The sequence below is a fragment of the Entelurus aequoreus genome, linkage group LG17 (assembly GCF_033978785.1).
Source record: "Entelurus aequoreus isolate RoL-2023_Sb linkage group LG17, RoL_Eaeq_v1.1, whole genome shotgun sequence".
Lineage (NCBI taxonomy): Eukaryota > Metazoa > Chordata > Actinopteri > Syngnathiformes > Syngnathidae > Entelurus > Entelurus aequoreus.
Window position 1 is genome coordinate 37953065 of NC_084747.1, and position 21731 is coordinate 37974795.

Genomic DNA, 21731 nt, shown 5'->3' on the forward strand with positions numbered 1-21731 from the left:
CTTTTTGTGTGTCCAGTTTATGCGCGAGATGGCAGGCGCTTGGCAGATGACGGTGGAGCTGAAGATGGGTTTGTTCTCTGTCACCAAGGAGGAGGCGGGCCCTTTGGCTGTATCAGAGGAGAGCCAGCCGGCACCATGTGCACCTGATGTCATCCCTCACTTTCTGTGGATAGAAGTCAGTAATTTATCACACTCAGAATTTATTCATATTCATTCATATTGAGTACGTACAAATTATCAACTCAACATTTTTAAAGTCTAATCCATATAGTTATATAGCTGTCACACAACTATTAATGTAGCACTTAAACAGTAAAAACACATAAATAATTTGTCCTTTCAGCAATCATTATCTTTTTCTGTAGTTTCTAGTGCAGCGGTTCGAAATAGCCAAGTACAGCAGTTCGGACCAGGTGGAGATTTTCACAGCCATCCTGCAGAGGTCACTGTCTCTGAGCGTAGGAGGAGCAAAAAACAGCTTGAACACGCACGTCGCTGCCATTGGACCAAGATTTAGGTGTGCTGCATGACTACCACATCAAATGTGAGAGATTCTTAAACACAATAAGACTGCTATTGTCTTTTATTTGCTTAATTACAGAATGCTCACTCTTGGTTTAACTCTTCTGCATGCCGATGTGGTGACAAACACCACCATCAAAAATGTACTGCGAGAAAAGATCTATTCCACAACTTTTGACTACTTCAGGTAGAACGAATGAGAATTGCAGGATAGAAGACCAAAATGAATACTGACCCTTTTACTCTTTCTCATTGTAGCGTCAATCCAAAATTTCCCACTCAGACCGATAAAAGGCTGAGAGAGGACATCAGCATTATGATCAAGTTCTACGCCAGCCTGCAGTCTGACAAAAAGTATCTTGCCGCCAACCAGCTGGTTCCCCCAGGTTCAGTGTTAACTTTTTTTAAAATATGCACTCACTGGTCACAGCATTAGGTACAGTTTACAACCGGTGTTTTTGATACAGCTCTTAATTAGGATTCGGTACCTAAACTGATTTTATAATCATTGTTTCATAATGACACAAGTGCAAAAACAGTAGTAACCAGACCGAAAAAGAAGAATCTTTTGTGCCGTGTTTTGGTGCTAAATAAATGCAAACTAAGCCACGTAAAACAAGTGCTTGAAAGTGATACTGTGCAAGTAACGTCTTGTAGGTAATGCAGAGTTTTGACAGATTCTGATGCTCTTTTTAAACGTATTACCGGCCTTAGTACGTTCAATCACTGTACACGCATTTCACTGTCGTGGTCGCCGTACCAGCAACACAGCACTTCCTTATTATGCACCAATCACCGTCTCGACGAGCAGAGGTGGGTGGAGTAACCAAAAATTGTAGTCATGTAAGAGTACCATTACAAGTAACATCACTCAAGTAAAATAAACAATCAGCCATTCAAATACTTACTTGAGGAAAATGTTGTATTCAGTGAATGAATGACTTAATTATTGAGTAACTGGTAAGTACCTTCTACTGTAAATTTCTTAGGTAGCTATTTTGTAATGGTACTTGCACTGCAAACACAGTTGGTGTCACCCACGATGTTATAACAGGGATGGTGTTAGCGTATGCACACCTAAAACATAAAAACATCTGCAACTTATTGCAATGTGTTTTTTCTACTTGCAGTTTGATTTATTGTAGGCTGAAATGCGAACATTTCTACTGACACAGATGACAGCGTATGATATAAATGTTCTTTTTCAGAGTGTAAATAATGAATAATGGGGCTTCCTTGACGTCATGTCACCTTTTACAATTATGAGTGCAGTCATGTGACTATCAGGCTTCGTTTGATTTGTAACATGGAGTCAAACGGCAGTAGTGCTTTCTTTGGATTGGTGAAACAAAGTCATGTGACCATGCCCGCTGGAAAATGTCTCTCCAATAAGCCAAATGAGTTTGTCTTTGCAAGCAGTATTCCATGGATTATAAATAAATATAACAATGATATAAATACATTTAATGATCAGAATGAAACTCAATGTCTTGGAATGCTCAAAAGTAAAAAGTATGTGGCATTAAAACTACTCTTTACAAATGTATCCAAAAAGTTACCTAAGTAAATGACAGTGAGCAAGTTGAATTTGCAAGCCCTGGAATACGGCGCACAACACAAGCATGTGGGTTTTTTACGCCTTCTGTGTTTTGTATTGTTTCTGGTCTTGCTGCGATAATGATAAAAAAGTGTTACAGAATTTATTTTGGCGAGATTATGTCTCCCAGCTGGCCTGGAAACGCCTCAAAGAAGTCAGTGCTTCTCTACTTAAACTGCTGCCCCCACGACGTGACTTTTAGATAAGAGGAAGAAGATGAATGGATGGATTTTATTGTTTATTCTTGAATTTATTTTGTAGTTATTTTATTTATATTATTGAAATATTTAAATTATTTTTGTGTTCAGCTCGCATGGCATAAAGTTCCATACAAATAAAAGAGGCACTGTATGTTTTCCATTTTTTAAGTATCAGTTTGGGCATGTATACGATATCCATTCCTACTCTTTATGCCGATACACTATATTGTGCAAGTGTACCTAAGATGGACTCTCTGATGTTCTTGGTTGAAGATTTGACATCCTAAACGCATACTAATGTGTCTTGGCCTTGTTTAGATGCACAAGACATGTCTGTGAATAGCTTGGCTGTAATGGCGGGGACAGACAGCCGCAGTAACCTGGATGCAGCGCTGGGTCAGAGGCAGCAGGTGGCTCAGGGATGGATTAACACCTACCCTCTGTCCTCTGGGATGTCCACCATATCCAAGAAATCAGGTAAAAAGCACTCACACTGATTCATTATTTAAAAACAAATATTTTATATTGCTGATATTTTTCATCTGTCTTGTTTAAGGACTATCCAAAAAAAGCAACCGAGGCATTCAACTGCATAAGTACTACATGAAACGCCGAACCCTTTTATTGGCTTTACTGGTAACCAACCATGTTTTATCAAGCGTGCCTAAATTCACAAATACCACAATAAGTACTTAGAGCTTATGGGACATTGCTGTATTGTAGGCCAGTGAGATAGAGCGCTTGACAACGTGGTACAACCCTTTGTCAACTCAAGAGCTCGCCATCGCCACTGAACAGTCGGTAGAGACCAGCATCGCTAACTGGAGGTCCAAATACATCAACTTGACAGAAAAACAGTGGAAGGACAACGTCAACCTCGCGTGGAGCATCGCACCTTACCTGGCGCTGCAGCTGCCTGCCAGGTAGGCCAAGGCCTAGTAATGCAAGTCATCTGTTTAGATAGGATGTTGGGATGTTGCAGCCATAGTATAACTAATAGAAATCATTACCAGACAAAGACAAAGCTGATGCATGATTAGATGTATTGTAAGGCAATGGCAATGGAACGGCAGAATTATTTTTTACCTCAACTAATGAATATACTGTTTTGTTATGAAGTGACATCACCTATTCCTACTGGCTCGCAAATTACAGCATGCATGTTTGCTGGTACTCATAGGCAGAGACCTATCTACATATTGTTTACTTTATTAAATGGCTCTCAGGTTCAAACACACTGAAGCGATCGTGTCCGAGGTGACTCATCTGGTGCGTCTGGATCCAGCTGCTGTGTGTGACATTCCTGAGGCAGTCAAGGTAAGATCCATTAATAAAGTATTTCTGATTCTGATTCTGATCCTATTAAATACCATTTAGAAAAAAACTGTGTCCATTCATTCCAAATAACATTCGTGAAGTCAAAGATCACAGATGTTACCTGAGAGAGGAGCTGCTGGCTCACAATTTCCATTGTGGTTTATTTAGCAGGCAGCTGCTGGGTGTAATTGCTTTGCTGTACCAATGAGTTGGTGCTGCACTCCCTCCAGAGTCTATCCACTTAACTTATGTCCTAATGAGCCTCTCACCTGTGTAATAAAGAACATGAGCTCATAGCGTCTCCCTACTGGCCTTCATTCATTCAGTGGATTATCCTTCTTGACATCCTCTAGTTCTTTACTTATTAATGATTAGACCACTTTTTTTTGTGTTTAACAAAAAACAATCAAGATGTGTCATCTTCTTTTCAGTTCCTGGTGACATGGCACACCATCGACGCAGACTCTCCTGAGCTGAGTCACATCTTATGTTGGGCACCAGCAGATCCACCGACTGGACTGTCTTACTTCTCCTCCATGTACCCTCCTCACCCACTCACAGCACAGTATGGTGTCAAAGTGCTTCGGTCATTTCCTCCTGTATGCCCACACTTCATCTATTGTCTTTGTGTTTTTAAAGCAGGTGGTTACAATCCCTAACATACCTTATATTTTACCTTTTGTAGGATGCCATCTTGTTTTACATTCCTCAAATTGTACAAGCACTTCGTTATGACAAGGTGATTATACAACTTTTGGCTTCTAACATGTGGAATGCATATATGGGACGGCGTAGCTCTAATGGTAGACCAGTTGTGCCAGCAACTTGAGGATTCCAGGTTTAAATCCAGCTTTTGCCATCCTAGTCACTGCCGTTGTGTCCTTGGGCAAGACTGTTAACCCACCTTTCTCCAAGTGTTGCTCACACTAATGTATGAATGTGAATGAATGTTTGGTGGTGGTTGGAGGGGCCTAGGCGCGAATTGGCAGCTACGCTTCCGTCAGTCTACCCCACGGGCAACTGTGGCTACAAATGTAGCTTACCAGCATCAAGGTGTGAATGTGGGGTGAAATAATGATGAATTCTCAGTTCTCTGTGAATCGCTTTCAGTGTGTACAAAAGCGTTGTACAATTCTAATCCATTATCATTATTATATGGAGTTTTTTGTGCTTTTTACTTGAACGTCTATCCAGATGGGTTACGTGAGGGAGTACATCCTGTGGGCCGCTCAGAAATCGCAGCTACTTGCCCATCAATTCATCTGGAACATGAAGACCAACGTCTATCTAGATGAGGAGGCCCACCAGAAAGACCGTGAGATCTTTCTAACAGGCACAAGGTATGCACACAAGCATGAACAACGTCTGTATTTTTCTGTTTCGTCTGCAGCCGACATTGGCGAGCTATTGGAACAAATGGTCGAAGAGATCACCAGCTCCTTGTCCGGACCGGCCAAGGACTTCTACCAGAGAGAGTTTGACTTCTTCAACAAGATCACCAACGTGTCCGCCACTATCAAGTATGAACACACAGCCGTTAAAAAAGATGGTTTTGAGAACACAGCAGTAAAAAAAAAAGTGTATAGAATACAAACCCCATTTCCATATGAGTTGGGAAATTGTGTTAGATGTAAATATAAACGGAATACATTGATTTGCAAATCCTTTTCAACCCATATTCAATTGAATGCACTACAAAGACAAGATATTTGATGTTCAAACTCATAAACTTTATTTTTTTTTTGCAAATAATAATTAACTTAGAATTTCATGGCTGCAACACGTGCCAAAGTAGTTGGGAAAGGGCATGTTCACCACTGTGTTACATGGCCTTTCCTTTTAACAACACTCAGTAAACGTTTGGAAACTGAGGAGACACATTTTTTAAGCTTCTCAGGTGGAATTCTTTCCCATTCTTGCTTGATGTACAGCTTAAGTTGTTCAACAGTCCGGGGGTCTCCGTTGTGGTACTTTAGGCTTCATAATGCGCCACACATTTTCAATGGGAGACAGGTTTGGACTACAGGCAGGCCAGTCTAGTACCCGCACTCTTTTACTATGAAGCCACGTTGATGTAACACGTGGCTTGGCATTGTCTTGCTGAAATAAGCAGGGGCGTCCATGGTAACGTTGCTTGGATGGCAACATATGTTGCTCCAAAACCTGTATGTACCTTTCAGCATTGATGAGCATTCCTCAACTTTATCAGTATTTATTGCCACCTTTCCTAACTTCTTTGTCACGTGTTGCTGGCATCAAATTCTAAAGTTAATGATTATTTGCAAAAAAATAAATGTTTATCAGTTTGAACATCAAATATGTTGTCTTTGTAGCATATTCAACTGAATATGGGTTGAAAATTATCTGCAAATCATTGTATTCCGTTTATATTTACATCTAACACAATTTCCCAACTCATATGGAAACGGGGTTTGTACAATTTTAAAAGTATAAAATCAGGGGATGATTATTAAAGTCCATCTGTTAGATTCATATTGATAACGCAATATTATGCAGTCAGCCACATTTTGGAGTAATGGAGGCAAAATGCAGTATAGTAGCCAGCAGAGGGCCCTCTTGAGGAGATCCCAGGCTTCAGTCTGCTCTAGTTTCCTTGCTAAAAGAGGTCATATTATGATTTTTTTTGTCTACATTTAAACACTTTTTTGTGGTCTACATAACATGTAATGGTGGTAATTTGGTCAAAATGTTGCATGGATTATGTTTAAAAGATCGTTTTTAAGATGCTTTCTGACAGTCTCCTCAGGATGCGCCCTTTTGCGGGCAGTTTTCTTTACGTGGCTCCACTTTGACTGGGTCTCCACACTGTCATCTTAGTTGTAGTTTTTAGCGCTTCCATAGCAAGTCTACTGACAGATTAAGTTCTAACTATATGCTACTCAGTATTAAAAATTGCAAAAGCTGAGAATGCATGTGCATGTACAAGCGGGTCTGCCCCACAACAAGAGGATAAAGAAAAATAATGAACTTATTGACTACAGCATCGGACTACAATGTCGTACGCGAGCAAACCCCTTTGATTAAAAGTCTACCATACATGGATAATCCGCTGACGTCACACCAGGGAAAAAAGTCACACTAGGGCTAATTCCAAACGGCTTGTTTGGAGGAAGTATGAAGAAGGCAAGATTGTTTTATAAATATCTCCACAATGCCTCCACGGTTTGATTTCAAGTTTTCGGGACTTATGTAGATCCCAAACACACCACAGCAGGTACCAATAGGTTAAAAAAAGTTGGTTTTGCATAATAGGGCCGTGGTTAGGTGGCCATTAGTTAAGCAGGCATAGCAGCCATACTGCTCCAGCACTACTCTGCAATAAATGTTACTTCGCTCAGCACAATAGTGGCACTGAAACAGAAGAACTGTCTTAGACCCTGCAGAAATAAATTGCCATATGAACAACAAGTAAGCTAATAAGTCTTTGAAGAGTTTTGGTCATCGAAATCGATTTTCTATCGGCTTTTTATTCTACTTTTTTACTCTGTTCAACAAAAGATATCTACTTGCAGTTTCTGTTATATTCCCTGCCATCTAAAATTGATTTTTAAACTCCAACTAAGCTAAAGCTGTGCTCCTGAATTATGTAACTGTGTTGTTTGATGTGACTATTGAACTACTAGATAAAAACGTAAACAGCCAACCAACCACACCCAAATTATAATTGCTTTGTTTACGACATTAAGATTTCCCATGTGTTCCAATGTTTTGCTCGTTTCCCGCCTTGAGCTACCTGTGCTCCCCTCCTGAAACGCTTTGGTTGATCATTTCTGAACTGTTGTTTGCTTCAACGTCACTCTGATTAAGCATTGGTCTGGAAGCCACTCAGTTAAGCTAATTATTTGTCCTCTTGACACATCCCATTCGACTGATAGAACTCCCCTCAGTCCTCATTAGGACAATAATAACAATTATCCAGTGGTGAATCTTCCGCCTCTGTGAATAACAACTGTGGGTAGCTGTCACCTGTAGTGTGCGATCATTCCATGAGACACCCATGATGCATGGATGCATGCTCACTTTGTTTGTTTGTCTCAAACAGACCTGTTCCCAAAGGGGAGGAGCGAAAAAAGGCCTGCTTGGAAGCTTTGTCCCAAATCCAAGTACAGCCTGGCTGCTATCTACCCAGTAACCCAGAGGCCATCGTCTTAGATATTGACTACAAATCAGGGACCCCAATGCAAAGGTGGGGCTTGTGTGTGTACTGTGTGACGGTCAATGATCTCTGAAGAAAATAATGTAGAACATTGTCAAAACATGTCTTTAGTGCTGCCAAAGCTCCTTACCTGGCCAAATTCAAAGTGAAGAGATGTGGAGTCAATGAGCTGGAAAAAGAAGGTATTTAATGAGGAATTTTTATGATGCCATTTGTACACAAGTATTTAATTACATTTTGGAGGGATTTTCAAATTGTGGCACAGTACGCCTCCACTCAGAGAACATAATACGACTGGAGCCTCACCTACTCCCACTATAAATATTTTTTAGAGCATATTTTGTGGAATTTTCTGCACACCCTGGACTCTGTTTATTCTTACTGTTGGAACTAAAATCAGGCTTGTGCAAATTTCAAATTGAATTGAGAATGTCTCCTAAAATTCTGAAAAATTCCATACATTTTAATTGAATTTGAACTAAGGTTGCAAACAGGAAGAATAATTGCAATTATTAAAACCTTTATTTAACCAGAGAAGAAACCCATTGAGATCAAGATCTCTTTCCCAAGGGTGACCTGGCCAAAAGGTCAACAGTACATGTCACAGAGCAGTTTCAGAAAAGTACTACGTTAAGACATACATTTTAAAATACATAAAAGAGAACTGTAAAACAATAAAGATTGACACCTTTTAAAAACACAGGCACTGTGCAAATGTCTCTCGCTGTCTGTCCCTCAGGACAGAACGGAAGGCTCCAAAAGGAAGTATTTCAGAGAGTTTCAGTTTTGTCTGCAATGCATTCCATGCCAGAGGGGCAGAAATGCCAAAAGCTCTTTTGCAAAATTCAGTCCGTACATGGGGAACAGTTAACACAATTCAAATTTGAATGAGAGAAAGTGCAATGTCAATTGATGGTTTTGATGTATTCCAGTAGATCTCAAAAATATTTGGAAAAATAAATGCATTATCATATCAGTTCCCTCCCTTTCCAGAGAGCGACCAACATAATTGCCATACAGGCACACATTTTAATCCTTGAACACGCCTGTATACCTTGCTGCTCTCCAGGCATGCACTCCGCTGGCACCAGCCTCGAGCTCAGTACCTGAAACCTGCACAATGCTCCTGTGCCGAGACACCAGCGTGCACCACACCAGCTCGCCCCGTATACCTCCGTCACATGACGTGCACATCCAAAAAATCATTGTGTTGTGGCGACGTGAAGCGTTAAGGCTGACAGTTGTAACGCATCATCCACCTCCCGCTCCATGACACTTGCACGCTTCCCTCAACCTCCAAGCCAAATAGGTTACTATCAGAGCCAATATAACACGCGCCAAGTCCCAAAGAAGAGCCACAAAGCCAGTGATGCCCATGGTTTGGTTTTCATAGGTTCCTGGCACAGTGTAGAAACATAATTAAACAAAATGATAAAAACAGCAAAAGGCGTATTGAGAAAAACCCACATTGCTGACACCAATAACTTAAACTTTTCACTTTTTTAAGCCTTTTAACAAAATTAAATATATATACAGTACTAATATCATGTTAGGGGTTAGATGTTGCCTTGCTTCTTGGCCAAGACCAGGGATTAAGATTATATCAAGCTTGGACAGAACTTCTTTACACTGTATTTAATATATGGCTGTTTTACATATTTCATATAATACACATTATATGTTCAGTTTCTTATATTCAGACACATTTAAGGTATAATAAACTGAGGTTGTTTTTTTTTTTTACCTTATGTACACATTGTATTTTAATAGCAAATAATGTGTTTCATTGACTCTCAAAAATAAAAATGTATATCCAACAGATAATTCAATTTGATGTACAGTATTAGAATGGAAAATGGTGGGAAAATACTTAATTTCACAGTATCCAAGTGTTCAATGTGAGTGTTAGTAAAGTATTTGTAGTATTTAAACCAAATGTATCTGAATTTAAATTAATTCAATTCCACTTCCTGTAGTTTTGGTACAACATCCTGAGAGTTGAAGCCAATTAAATTTTTAAATACTTAAAATGAATTGAAATGAAACTCCAAATTTGGAATTGTGCACAAGCCTGCTAAAAATCAACTGACTCATCAAACATTTCATATGAGTGATGTTAGCTTAACTGTTTGCAAAAATAGTTTTCTTTATCTCTGAAGTTGCTGTTTTTTCCCTCGAAGTCTTACGGCACCCAGCCACACACTGAAACCCCTGGTTTATAGTAAAATACCCCAATTATATATGTAGCACAACTTTTAAAGTTATGTAAAAGCTTAAGAAAGCATCCTAAATGTGACCTTAATTTTTTTTTGTCACTGGTCTTCTCTCCTTGAGGTCTCCGATGTTGCTCTGACGTTGTGGATGACGAAAAAAGTGAAGAGGAGGTTAAGAAAATTTGCTGGCAGGCGGCCATCTTTAAAGTGGGCGATGACTGCAGACAAGTACTTACCTTTTAATGAATGACCTTACTGGAACATACCCACCATTTCACTCAATGGTGGCTTCCCCATTTGCTTTACTTTCTTTGTGTTTAGGACATGCTAGCTCTTCAGATCATCAGCCTGTTTAAGAACATCTTCCAGCTGGTGGGCTTGGACCTCTATGTGTTCCCTTACAGGGTGGTGGCCACGGCTCCGGGAGTAAGACCTCTCCCTTTAAACGTGTTTCTACGGTGGTGAGCCGTATCACAAAGCTGAATACAATATGTACCATCTCTTTGCTGGACCACAGTGTGGCGTGATCGAGTGCATCCCGGACTGCAAGTCTCGGGATCAGCTTGGCCGTCAGACGGACTTTGGCATGTACGATTATTTCCGTAACCAGTACGGGGATGAATCGACACTTGCATTTCAGAAGGTAAAGCCGTTTGTTGCTTATTTCCAGCAATGCTCCTGCTTCTTAGTTACGGATGTGACTGGCTTCCATGTGTTTTTGCAGGCACGCTACAACTTCATCCGCAGCATGGCAGCATATAGCCTGCTGCTCTTCCTGCTGCAGATCAAAGACCGACACAATGGCAACATAATGCTGGACAGCCAGGGACACATCATCCACATTGGTATGTAATTGTTTGTTTATTGTGGTGTTAGACTGTAGACATGCACAGCAATGTAGATAATCCGTATCAACGCAAAGACACTTGTTGCTGGGTAGAATATCTCATTTTGTTTTCGCCCAAAAAAAAAACCTGTGACAGACCGTATACAAAAAAAAGTGTTTTGATTCCCAGACTTTGGCTTCATGTTCGAGAGCTCTCCTGGTGGCAACCTGGGCTGGGAGCCGGACATCAAGCTGACAGACGAGATGGTGATGATCATGGGTGGCAAGATGGAGGCCACACCCTTCAAGTGGTTCATGGAGATGTGTGTCAGGGGTTACTTGGCAGTCAGGTGAGTAGTTTTCTAAAAGTCATGCCTGCAGAGCGCGAACACTAAATAAGACTTATGTTCCTGTGGTGAATTAGACCCTACATGGACGGCGTGGTCTCTTTGGTGAACCTCATGTTGGACACCGGTCTGCCTTGCTTCAGAGGACAAACCATCAAGTTGCTTAAGTGAGTGTGCAAATGTCTTAAGGGTGTCATACATTGAATACTAATTGATTAGGAATTTGCTAAATTGATCATTGATTGAGTCAGTTGACTCTAAATGGAGTGCACTGCTTAGCTGCAACCAGCAGAGGCGCTATTGATTCAGTCTCAACAGATCCGTGTATAGAGAGAATATGGCCAACTCAGTTTCAGGCGATCTCCTCAATGATTGGTCAAAAGGGCGCAATGACTGCTACTAACTTTGAGCTACTAACTTTGAGCTGATCCTATGTGTTTGACAAAACGTCTGCGTTTTGTTCAGGAGAGAACACATCAAAGTTAATACAAATGATAACAAAGAAATTAATACATTTAAGAGATGGTTTGACAAAAACAGACTATTGAATCGCAGTAAAATGCAAAACAATAACAATACTGCTGTTCAGGAGAGAACACATCAAAGTTAATACAAATGATAACAAAGAAATGAATACATTTAAGAGATGGTTTGACAAAAACAGACTATTGAATCACAGTAAAATGCAAAACAATAACAATACTGAAATAAACTGCAACAAAAAACAGTGCAATAACAGTGCAATACATTTTCAAAACACGGTCACTACTGCCTAGTTTCTCTTGTTATATTCTTCTTTTTACTGTTATATTTGTATTCTTATTGTTGCTTTTTATTTTTATTCTTATTGTAATATTTTCTATTTTATTTCCATTTATACCCCCATTATTTACTTTTTTACTTTTCAAATTTGATTTCAATTCTGTACACTGCTGCTGGAATTTTAATTTTCCTGAGGGATCTCTCCTGAAGGAATCAATAAAGTACTATCTATCTATCTATCTATCTATCTATCTATCTATCTATCTATCTATCTATCTATCTATCTATCTATCTATCGATCTATCTATCTATCTATCTATCTATCTATCTATCTATCTATCTATCTATCTATCTATCTATCTATCTATCTATCTATCTATCTATCTATCTATCTATCTATCTATCTATCTATCTATCTATCTATCTATCTATCTATCTATCCATCTATCCATCCATCCATCCATCCATCCATCCATCCATCCATCCATCCATCCATCCATCCATCCATCCATCCATCCATCTATCTATCTATCTATCTATCTATCTATCTATCTATCTATCTATCTATCTATCTATCTATCTATCTATCTATCTATCTATCTATCTATCTATCTATCTATCTATCTATCTATCTATCTATCTATCTATCTATCTATCTATCTATCTAAAACTGAAATGATGCAATTCAATAACAGTCAAAGAGAAAGTCAAACACAAATAAAAATAGAAGGACATTTAATGTGTGAAAAAAACACTTTTGGGGTGTAACAATAGATAATAAAATGAACTGGTAATTTTATGAAAAAAATATACAACATAAAGTGGCAAGAAATATGTCAATAATGAATAAAGTAAAATGTGTTCTGGACCAAAAAAAATCACTCCTTATTCTCTATTACTCGCCAGGGTTACCATATCTGAGTTATTGTGTAGAAATGTCGGAAGTAAGTACGAAAGTACCCTTATTCACTTAGCATGTTACAAAACAGTAAGATCAGTTAGAATAATACATAATGAGTGATACATATAGTGATTACAAATACATTGGAGGCAGACACCACAGTTGACATACTTCACACAAAAGTCACAATTTCTCCATGATTGTTGGTCTGAAGATTTTGGCGATTGAGGGTAATAAGTAGAGATTTCCGATAATGGCTTTTTTGCCGATATCCGATATTCCGATATTGTCCAACTCTTAATGACTGATATATTCAGTTGTGGAATTAACACATTATTATGCCTAATTTTGTTGTGATGCCCAGCAGAATGCATTAAACAATGTAACAATGTTTTCCAAAATAAGAGAACAACTTCAATTGAGTTATGGAAAAAAGTGCCAACATGGCACTGCCATATTTATTATTTAAGTCACAAAGTCCATTTTTTTTTAACATGCCTCAAAACAGCAGCTTGTAATGTGGGACATGCACTCCCTCAGAGAGCATTAGGAGGTTGAGGTGGGCGGGGTTGGGGGTGGCGGGGTTGAGGTGGGGGGGGGGGGCTGGGTTAGTGCTGCAAGGGGGTTCTGGGTATTTGTTCTGTTGTGTTTATGTTGTGTTACGGTGCAGATGTTCTCCCGAAATGTGTTTGTCATTCTTGTTTGGTGTGGGTTCACAGTGTGGCGCATATTTGTAACAGTGTTAAAGTTGTTTGTACGGCCACTCTCAGTGTGGCCTGTATGGCTGTTGATCAAGTATGCCTTGCATTCACTTGTGAGTGTGTCAAAAGCCGTAGATATCATGTGACTGGGCCGGCACGCAAAGGCAGTGCCTTCAAGGTTTATTGGCGCGCTGTAGTTCTTCACGTCCGTGTACACAGCGGCGTTTTAAAAAGTCATACATTTTACTTTTTGAAACCGATACCGATAATTTTGAAACCGATACCGATAATTTATGATATTACATTTTAAAGCATTTATCGGCCGATAATATCGGCAGTCCGATATTATCGGACATCCCTAGTAATAACTAATTTTTTTGGTCGTTCTATGTATTTTTTTTTACATTTATTGCGTGTCGGGTGCTTGTTGGAGTGCCGTTTGGTCACAAAACACAGCAGGACTGTAGCAGCAGAGTGCGACAATAATGGCCACAAAATTATACTTTCACAAGATTAAAGCTTGTTTTATTATGAGCTGGAGTATGTTTAGAACTGTAGATAGACATATTCGTTTGGTTTATTTTGTCCAAAAAAATAGCGTCAAAACTACAAAAACTACAGCAATTGCATGCATAGTCTCACACGTTTGCTTCACGTGGTAGCAAACATGGCGCCTGTTGTTTACTTGGCCATACTCTCTTTATACCGAACTCTAAATCTCAACTCGTAAGGGGTTTAAAGAAGAACGTGATGTCAGCTTAGGGGAATTGAGCAAACTTTGCTGAATGTTACATGGAATGTTCTGAGTTGCTGTTTAAATGCTGGAGAGAGAAAAATTCCATTCTGTATAAAAAAATATAGAGAAGTTTTACCATATTGACCCAAAAATAGAACAACACTTTTTCTCAAGAAAATAAATAAGATTGCTTGTCTTATATTTGGGGTCTTCAGATTTACTCATGCAACCCAACACAGGGTATCCACAGGGTCTTAAAAAGTTTTAAATCCAACAATTTAAATATAAGTCAAATTCTCCTAAAATCTCATAAAAGGTCTAAAATACGATTTTGAAAGGTCCTAAAATAATATTCACTTTACTTTTATTTAAAACATGCATAAAATTTTGTCTTGCTTTTAAATGTTTAGATTTTTGAGGACGTATAACATAACCACACAATGGAACTAACATAGGCTACCTGTGCTGCCCGGTCAGAATTAATTGCACACTGCCGAGTTTGCTGTGCGCATGCAGCAGGGTGTTGTTACATCTTAGCATAGCAGTGGAGAAAACTTAAAGAAAACCCACAGCAAAGACAAATTACTTGCATTAAATGGGTAAGTGCAAGTTCAACGATTTGTGGCCTCAGAACGATCAATTTAATGCATGGTCGAAGCCAATGGATGGAAACATAGAAAGTTTTTAGGACCCGGATGTGAAGCCATCGATGAGGGAATCATTTGTAAACATTGTGGCGAATGTGAATGGAATGATAATGTGAATCTCAAAAAAACAAGGATAAGTCTGTGTCAAAAGCTACTGAAACAACACAAACACTTGCACAACTATACAAGGATCAGCTTAACCCCCCTACCCCCAAAGGAGTGTCATGTGTTTACTCGTGAAATCATACTATTACATACAGTAAGTACACACTAATTTCTATGTGGTAGTAGTGAAACTATAAAAAAGAAACATAATTCTCTTATATTATTTCTATTATTTATTCCAACATTTTCAGGTCAGCTTCTCATGTCTAACCTTTTCTCCAAGTTTATACCGAAACTGACATTAAAAGCTATGAAGGTTGTCTGTTTAGTGTGTTTACACTCAGTTTATGGTGGGCTAAGCAAAGCAAGGAAGATTTGGGAATGTCATCTTGTAATGCTTAAAAAAGAACTAGTCCTTGTTCATTTTCAATATGTTTTCAAAAAAGTCACAAAAACAGGTCTAAAATCACAATAAACACTTAACAATAACCTCTTAAAATGAAGGTGCAAAAATAAGGAATACATAAGAAATTATTAATAAAGTGTGACAAAATAGTGCAAAGTGTGAAAATGTAAACATAAAGAAAACATTTTACTGGCAGGAAGTTACACGGACTGTGTAACATTTAATTTGAGCTGTTATTCTTATTGAAGTATGGAAACTAATTTGTTATGCAGTAATTATTATTTACTGTATATATTATTGAACCAAATTACTAATATTTGAAACTAGCACATTCGTTATATTTTGTAATCTATATTCTGCATTGAAGTTCCTACCTGTTGTTTCTGTACACCTGAAAAGGGAACGGACGAGGGTTGAAAAGAAAAGATGGCGGCGACAGAGGACTACGGTTCATTTAAAAAAAATCAAAAAAACTGCGAGACTGTCGCTGTGACTTTTCCTGTTTTATCAACAATATGTTCGCTCTCTGCGGTGCAGCACTCATTTTTAGTTTCTCTTCTCACTCCATGCAAAGAATCAACAGCGAGACAACAAGATGGCGCAAGCAACAAGATGGCTGTTAGCGTGTCCCTCCCCTTGCTCTCTAATCACTTCCTGTTTTGCTCGGTTAGCAGTGTCACTACACGATCGGTACCAGGAGACAAGATCGGTCCACGCATGCGGAAAGACTACGCCACTTCCTGGTCTCGCTTTTTTTTTCAAGACATAGCTTCTGCACTGTCATGTTCGTTATATTTATTTTATTTTTTTTTTCAAATAAAAAATGGCTAATCTATGAGTAAGGAGGGATAAGAATATAAATAGGAACAAGGGGTAGATTTATAAAAAAATCAGGGAGTAATATTGCCACAATTTCAACCACTTTCACCCTTCTGGGCGGTATAGCTCAGTTGGTAGAGTGGTCGTACCAGCAACTTGAGGGTTCCAGGTTCGATCCCCGCTTCCGCCATCCTAGTCACTGCCGTTGTGCCCTTAGGCAAGACACTTTACCCACCTGCTCCCAGTGCCACCCACACTGGTATAAATGTAACTTATATATTGGGTTTCACTATGTAAAGCGCTTTGAGTCACTAGAGAAAAAGCGCAATATAAATATAATTCACTTCACTTCTGTCATTGCAATGCATGACACACAGGGGCGCCCCTGACTCCCATCATATGTTTTTAATCTTTTTAAATATGTATATTTAAATTTTTTTCAAACAAGGCACTTACTCTAACTTAGGTCTATATCTGGGCCTATCAAAAAGTAGACTTTTAAATGATCAGTATTGTGAATTGATGTATTTGATACTAAATAACATAGTAAAAAAAGATAGATTTATTTTCCATTTAAGGCTGCTGGGCACAGGTTTCTCTACGGTTTCAAAATAAATACTGTATTCTGAAGTAAAGTTTGTTTTGTTTTGTACGTAATCTTTCACATGGCGCTATTATTCAAATAACGATTACAAAAAAGAAAACAATGGTAACAATGACGGCATGCACGAACATAACTGCCGTAAACCAAGTAGATAGGAAGTGAGGTTGTCTTCACGCATGCGAGGGACCGATCATGTTTTCCTAAACCGATCGTGTATTGACAAGCAAAGCACGATGCACGTTGTTTATGCTCATGCAACCAACCTTGCCTTGCAACTTACGGTTTCCTCCCACAAAAAACAAGAAACAATTATTTAATGTTTTATCGAACACATTTTTTTAATGGCTATCGATTACGGCATGTGTCTATCACATTATATATATTGATATCGTTTTATCGGCCCAGCACTAGTAATTTATATTTTTTTTATTGGAATCTTCTAGTTGTTATTTCACTGGTAGGACAGCAAGATGAATGTTAAATGTTTATTTTTTTGGGGTGTTTTAAGAAAAATAGTGGTTGTCGTATATTCAGGGTTGTTTTCTGTTTGGATCAATAGAACAATTAGCTGTAATTTTGCCTGTTTTGCTCAAAGATATTTTTTTTTATGATGTCCCCTAATGCAAAGGTCTTCAACAGGATACCCGAGGTGGTACTGCAGGGAGGTCAGGAAATTTTTTGATGTTTAGATATTTTTTTAAATCTTATTTTTAAAAATTTCCCCTCATAATTTAAATACACATGATATACACAAAAATATTGATCCAACACACTGTAGTTAAAAGATGAATGGGTTGTTCACAAGAGATTATTTCCGGGACACATCATAATAGCTCAAAGAGCCCAATATTATTCCAATATTATTCCCTATTTCTTGACTATTGTGATTGTCATTACAACTAGAGATAATTAATGTTTATGAAAGCAAAGTGGTCATTGATTCCATGCTGTTACAAGATCTGATAAGATTCCTGACTAACCTGAGACAATATGTTAACCCTCCTTGTACAAACCCCGTTTCCATATGAGTTGGGAAATTGTGTTTGACGTAAATATAAACGGAATACAATGATTTGCAAATCCTTTTCAACCCATATTCAATTGAATGCACTACAAAGACAAGATATTTGATGTTCAAACTCATAAACTTTATTTTTTTTTTGCAAATAATAATTAACTTAGAATTTCATGGCTGCAACACGTGCCAAAGTAGTTGGGAAAGGGCATGTTCACCACTGTGTTACATGGCCTTTCCTTTTAACAACACTCAGTAAACGTTTGGGAACTGAGGAGACACATTTTTTAAGCTTCTCAGGTGGAATTCTTTCCCATTCTTGCTTGATGTACAGCTTAAGTTGTTCAACAGTCCGGGGGTCTCCGTTGTGGTATTTTAGGCTTCATAATCAATCAATCAATCAATCAATGTTTATTTATATAGCCCTAAATCACAAGTGTCTCAAATGCGCCACGCATTTTCAATGGGAGACAGGTCTAGACTACAGGCAGGCCAGTCTAGTACCCGCACTCTTTTACTATGAAGCCACGTTGATGTAACATGTGGCTTGGCATTGACTTGCTGAAATAAGCAAGCGCGTCCATGGTAACGTTGCTTGGATGGCAACATATGTTGCTCCAAAACCTGTATGTACCTTTCAGCATTAATGGCGCCTTCACAGATGTATAAGTTACCCATGTCTTGGGCACTAATACACCCCCATACCATCACAGATGCTGGCTTTTCAACTTTGCGCCTATAACAATCCGGATGGTTCTTTTCCTCTTTGGTCCGGAGGACACGACGTCCACAGTTTCCAAAAACAATTTGAAATGTGGACTCGTCAGACCACAGAACACTTTTCCACTTTGTATCAGTCCATCTTAGATGAGCTCAGGCCCAGCGAAGCCGACAGCGTTTCTTCGCCTTGCATAGGAGAGTTTTAACTTGCACTTACAGATGTAGCGACCAACTGTAGTTACTGACAGTGGGTTTCTGAAATGTTCCTGAGCCCATGTGGTGATATCCTTTACGCACTGATGTCGCTTGTTGATGCAGTAGAGCCTGAGGGATCGAAGGTCACGGGCTTAGCTGCTTAAGTGCAGTGATTTCTCCAGATTCTCTGAAACCTTTGATGATATTACGGACCGTAGATGGTGAAATCCCTAAATTCCTTGCAATAGCTGGTTGAGAAAGGTTTTTCTTAAACTGTTCAACAATTTGCTCACGCATTTGTTGACAAAGTGGTGACCCTCGCCCCATCCTTGTTTGTGAATGACTGAGCATTTCATGGAATCTACTTTTATACCCAAGTATTTGCCTGTTCACCTGTGGGATGTTCCAAATAAGTGTTTGATGAGCATTCCTCAACTTTATCAGTAGTTATTGCCACCTTTCCCAACTTCTTTGTCACGTGTTGCTGGCATCAAATTTTAAAGTTAATGATTATTTGCAAAAAAAAAAAAGTTTATCAGTTTGAACATCAAATATGTTCAAACAAAGACAATATGTTGTCTTTGTAGCATATTGAACTGAAAATGGGTTGAAAATGATTTGCAAATCATTGTATTCCGTTTATATTTACATCTAACACAATTTCCCAACTCATATAGAAAGTTGTACTTTGTAGTTTGAACAGTGTCTTAAACCGAATCATATTGGTGCTTTGTTTGATTTATTTGGTTAATCCATTCCATCATTTAATTCCACATACAGATATGCTAAAAGTTTTAATTGTTGTATGAGCATACAAATGTTTTAAATTAGATTTTCCTCTAAAGTTATCTTTCTCCTCTTCTGTTGAGAATTCTTGGGTAGCAGGTTATAGTTTGCTTTGTACATCATTTTAGCTGTTTGCAAATGCACCAAATTTTTCAATTTCAATATTTGTGATTCAATAAATAAAGGGTTTGTATGTTCTATATATCCAACATTATGTATTATTCTAATTGATCTTTTTTGTAACACACTTAGTGAACGAAGCGCACAATAAAGTGACTTTGGATATAATTTTGATATATTTTGTTATAAGATCTGACTTATGCTAAAATTTGATTTCACTCTCTCGGAACGTAACTCGTTCAGAACCTGAGGGCCGTATGTATTAACCTGTCCTAACGAGGGGAGACAAGTGAATATTGCGCAATATCAAGATGCCTTTAGGACCACTTTAATTACCTGCACAGTTTTATACAAGAAGAGTCCGTCGTTTCAGGGTCCTTGGCTTGTGCCCCAAACAACGGATTAACTCGCTGGAATATAAAGACAATATAACATACATTCATAAACGCGAATGCATATGCAAAAGTGCAATATATTTATCTGTACAGTAATCTATTTATATCTGCACCTTATTGCTCTTTTATCCTGCACTACCACGAGCGAATGCAACATTTTGTTCTTATCTGTACTGTAAAATTCAAATTTGAATGACAATAAAGGAAGTCTAAGTCTCTAAGTCTAATGTGATTTTATATTTAAATATGAGGAGTTAGTCCATTGAAACGTGACATTTTTTGCGGCGTGCAGAACGTGTGGACATAACTTGACTCAGTTCTCCATGTCCTGTCCTCAGGCAGCGTTTCAACCCAGGTTTGAGCGAGAAAGAAGCAGCTTCCTTCATCATCAAGATCATCCAGAACTGCTTCCTCAGCAGCAGGTTGCTACCAAACCAAACAATTCCACACCAAATATTCATACTGTGCCTCCATCTGTCTAATCCCTCTCTTCCGCAGGAGTCGAACCTACGACATGATCCAGTTTTACCAAAACCAAATCCCGTACTAAATGTTTGGGCCTGAGCATGTGCACTTGAGTATGCGTATACGTGCCTTTTATGTTCTACACTGATTGCAGATTGTTCCTAAAGTTATTAGTCTTTTGATGTATTTCTCATTTTAGTCACTATTTTGTTGGATGTAATTTATTGTTGTTTTTCATGGATATTGGCATCTTGACTTGTGTGCACTTAAATTTGATGTTCACTTCATACTCGGTGGCCATTTGCAATGATCTGTAACATCTGTTGATTTCTCTGGAGCATAAATGTACTAAGATAGTTAAGAATGTGGCCTGCCGGCGTGTCGTACTTGATCGTACTGTCGTGCTTGTTTTTTAACGGACCAATTGGTCGCTTTGAGGACGGTACTTGTTTTTTCTTTGAACACCGTGCACTTGCTTGTATTGACGTTAGGCACAGTTACCATGGTGATGATGCACTAAATACTAGGTTTATGTATATCTCAATGCCAAAAGGGGAGGGAGGTATTGTCTATACACTTCATTGTTCTTTTTGGTTGAAGGTGACATTTTGAATGTTGTTGCATGAAGTTCTCCATCGTCACAAAGCTCTTTGGTTATTTATTGTTATTTTTTGGGTAGTAAGTCAAACTTGCAGTGCCCTCCTCCGTCTTCTTCATTGTAATGTCACTGATTGTAAAGATTCTGCCTCTTTGTACATTTATGGCCTATTTCTGTCTTCTTTTCTATATATTTATGAATCACAATGCACAAGATGTGAAATCAAATAAAGATATATTCATTTTAAAAATCAGTTCTTGTTTCACATGAACGGTACAACAGTTTTACATAGTACTTCAAACAAATGTAGCAAAAATAAAGATAATTGTACATATTGCTTTCAATGTATAACATTTTTGAATGAAAGAAACTGCTGTTGTAAATGTGTCCACTAAATGTCGCAATAGCAATTCTTTGTAATTTAGTAGATTATGCTACATATGTAAAACAAATAAACCACATGATGTTAGTGCACCAGTCGAGGAAAATGAGAAAACTACAGTACATAAATAACATCCTGTAATTGGGTTTTGATATTTTTTTTATCTTGATAGATT

At 38.4% G+C, this 21731-nt stretch overlaps 1 protein-coding gene across 3 annotated transcripts in view; it reads left to right on the plus strand.

Moving 5' to 3' along the window:
• pi4kab (phosphatidylinositol 4-kinase, catalytic, alpha b) overlaps positions 1 to 21424 on the plus strand; it is a 55558-nt gene extending 34134 nt beyond the window's left edge. For all 3 annotated transcript variants that reach the window (XM_062025646.1, XM_062025647.1, XM_062025648.1), the window contains 22 exons: positions 17 to 175; positions 366 to 517; positions 602 to 709; positions 781 to 908; positions 2638 to 2796; positions 2876 to 2955; positions 3043 to 3242; positions 3546 to 3636; positions 4068 to 4235; positions 4322 to 4375; positions 4831 to 4951; positions 5027 to 5156; positions 7700 to 7843; positions 7925 to 7995; positions 10148 to 10254; positions 10348 to 10452; positions 10544 to 10669; positions 10751 to 10871; positions 11043 to 11202; positions 11277 to 11366; positions 20450 to 20533; positions 20610 to 21424. In XM_062025646.1, the coding sequence (XP_061881630.1) occupies positions 17 to 175; positions 366 to 517; positions 602 to 709; positions 781 to 908; positions 2638 to 2796; positions 2876 to 2955; positions 3043 to 3242; positions 3546 to 3636; positions 4068 to 4235; positions 4322 to 4375; positions 4831 to 4951; positions 5027 to 5156; positions 7700 to 7843; positions 7925 to 7995; positions 10148 to 10254; positions 10348 to 10452; positions 10544 to 10669; positions 10751 to 10871; positions 11043 to 11202; positions 11277 to 11366; positions 20450 to 20533; positions 20610 to 20661 (2610 nt within the window). In that variant the 3' untranslated portion in view covers positions 20662 to 21424. The remainder of the gene's footprint in view (positions 1 to 16; positions 176 to 365; positions 518 to 601; positions 710 to 780; positions 909 to 2637; positions 2797 to 2875; positions 2956 to 3042; positions 3243 to 3545; positions 3637 to 4067; positions 4236 to 4321; positions 4376 to 4830; positions 4952 to 5026; positions 5157 to 7699; positions 7844 to 7924; positions 7996 to 10147; positions 10255 to 10347; positions 10453 to 10543; positions 10670 to 10750; positions 10872 to 11042; positions 11203 to 11276; positions 11367 to 20449; positions 20534 to 20609) is intronic.
• Positions 21425 to 21731: the final 307 nt, after the last annotated feature.